This window comes from Lottia gigantea (assembly GCF_000327385.1).
Source record: "Lottia gigantea unplaced genomic scaffold LOTGIsca_1, whole genome shotgun sequence".
NCBI classification, from domain to species: Eukaryota; Metazoa; Mollusca; class Gastropoda; family Lottiidae; genus Lottia; species Lottia gigantea.
Genome location: NW_008706746.1, coordinates 6556787 through 6559550, shown reverse-complemented (window position 1 = coordinate 6559550; position 2764 = coordinate 6556787). Strand labels below are relative to the sequence as shown.

Here is a 2764-nt window from a genome sequence, read left to right as displayed (position 1 = left end):
TATTGATCTGGACTAGGAAGACCTTCAGGTAATCCATTCATTCCAACAGCATCAACAGCAGATGACACTGCTGGCTCAGGAGCATGACTTGCAGGAGAAGCAGGTTCTACAGGAGTAGCAACTGGGGTTATACTTTTAGCAGGTGATGAAGAAGCACCTGATGCTTTAGAGGGACTAGATGAAGGTGTCTTTGGCTTGTCAGACTTTTCTTTTCGAGTATCCTTGGGTTTTGCTGGAATTTTCTTAACAGAGTCTGGTTTACTAGTTTTAGGGGGAGATGATCTTGGAGTTGTTGGTGTTTTTGTTGGAGTCCTTGTCGGACTTTTTCTGACTTCTTTTTTGACAGGTGCAGAGGCAGGTCTGGTTGCTGATTTAGTAGCAGATACACGACTGGCAGGGGCCCCTGCTTTCTTGGCTCCACTGACAGGCTTCAGAAGATCCTTACCAGTACATGATGAATGTTTAAAGATTTCTAAACTCTTTACTTTCTCTAAACCTTCAATAATTTTATGTTGAGGACAATTTCCTGGAAAAAGCACCCTGGTGATCTTTTCTTCAGGATTGGTTGGTTTCCAAACTAACAATGCACAGATGGAAAACATGTCTGGCATTGGGAATCCTTGATGGGTACCAAATTGACCAACTTTCTTTGTCCACTGCTGGAAAAATTCCTTCAACTCTTTGCTATCTGTGACTGGATTGAGTATGTACATATCTAATGATCCATGACCTACTTTATGATACAAGTTGATAGGATCTAAAGTTGTTACTTTCTCACCACGTGTACATGGGTGAGGTGTGACACCTAACTTCTTTGACATTTCAAACAACTCACTACCTTCCTCAGCTAAGTTGATTAGTAAATTATTGTTGTTACCATTATCAACTCCATCAGTTTTGATGTTTTCTACACCATTCATGTATATGTAACCTATTTCAGGATGTGCATTTTCCAGGCATTTTCTTTTTAATACTGAATTTATGCCAAAAAGATTATCTGCACCCAAGTGTGTCAATAAAACAGCATCTATTCTATCTAAATGGCGTGTAAAATCCCAAAAGCATGCCTTTCTATTAAAACCAGCATTTACTAATAAATGAAAGCCTTTGATGCCAAAGAGAGCAGCATCTCCTTGACAACCAGGAAAAATATATAATGTAGGTTTATTAAAGCTAATACTGCCAATAACATCTGAGGCAGGTAACATATCCATTAGGTTTCTAACTTTTATAAAGCTACTAACATATGTAGAAAATTGTAATATACCATGTACATTATCTAATTTCTCAGATGGATTTACATGTAAAGAAATAATTTTCGAGAATTCTTGTTTTGAAATGTTACTGTTCCAATCCCCGGTGGCCAAGCAATGCATGGTAAGAGAAGCATTCAGCTGATCTTTTAATGCTGTTTGAACTTCAGCATCATTCAGGATATGTGCTAATTTCTTAAATGTGAAGATTCCATCTTGAAGAACCCAATCTCCAGAACCTTTAAAGGCATGTCCAGCAAATATCAAAAATTTATTTGGCACTGGCAAGACTAGAAAACTTTTCAAGGCGTTGGTAACGCTCTGTGTTTGAGGATCGATCAAAATTTCAACAGCTACATTATCAGAACCGTGTCTTATCAACCGTTCTCCTGAAAAATAAAAAAAATAAAAATCTGAGAATTAGAAATCTAAGATGTTGTGTTGAACAGTGACTAACCAAGATTTCCACACATTTAGTACAGGAACTTCATATTGAATAGAGCATTTGATTAATTGAATATTAAATGCTAGAACATGTGATGCATATAAATTCTGTCAGATCATGGTCGACAAATGAAAACACCCACGGAAGAAAAACATTGCACGAAACGTCTAATTTTGCATTCAAATCAGATTTAAAAGTTTTTACAGAGTTTTTAGAATTGCTCTACATTCAAGTATCATTTTCTACAAATGCTTAGAACAAGAAAATGAAAGTAAATTAAAGTAACTGAAATGAAGAAAATTTGGGTTATTGTAAAATATTTAAAAGTAAACAAAACTAAATGTTTCATAAGCTGAAGAATATCTAATAAAAGATTTGGGATGAAAATCAACAATATAATTTGGTGCATTTTCAAAGGAATTCAAAAGAATGAGATCATGCTAATCAATCTAATGTTAACTATCTACAATGAAATGGCATGAAAATAAATGAGAGCTAAGCTCGGGACCGAATTTGGAGATTTGATCATGCCTCTTACCTCCTTTTGTGACAACTAACAATGTAGAAAAATATGTGGAAATTAGTATAAATGTAATTCAGTATACTTATATATACCTGAACCTTGATTCAGAAAATTGAAAATCAGATTACTTTAACAGAAAGAATATTGACCGCCTGGTTGATAGAACTTCCTTTATTCCACACAATAAGAACTATGCATTTGATTCTGATGATGCATGCATTGAATGCTTGGTGACTCATAACAAAAGTGAAGTGCAATTTCTTTGAAAGGTAGGGATGCAAAAGTTTTTTGTACGGTATCTTTCACTTGTCATGTTACTATTTGTATTTTGAAAATATCAATGCTAAATATAAAGGTTAAAAACTTTTGAATCCCTGTTAGAATTTTCTAATATGATAGCCTACAGAAATGTTTTACAAAGAGCCATTTATACCCACCATTAGGTCCTTCTTCACCAAGAGATGCTCTATTTGCAATCTGTGCCAATTCATCATTAATATCTACACCTGTGCCTTCATTATCCCAACTTTTAAATCCTGAAAT

General features: G+C 34.8%; 1 protein-coding gene across 1 annotated transcript; it reads right to left on the bottom strand.

Annotated features, from left to right (window-relative positions):
• Positions 1-212: 212 nt before the first annotated feature.
• Positions 213-1643, bottom strand: LOTGIDRAFT_63713 (hypothetical protein; the record flags this gene model as incomplete). Its single annotated transcript, XM_009045812.1, has 1 exon — positions 213-1643. A coding segment is annotated over one exon (1431 nt), but the record flags the coding sequence as incomplete, so codon positions are not given.
• Between the last annotated feature and the right edge of the window lie 1121 nt (positions 1644-2764).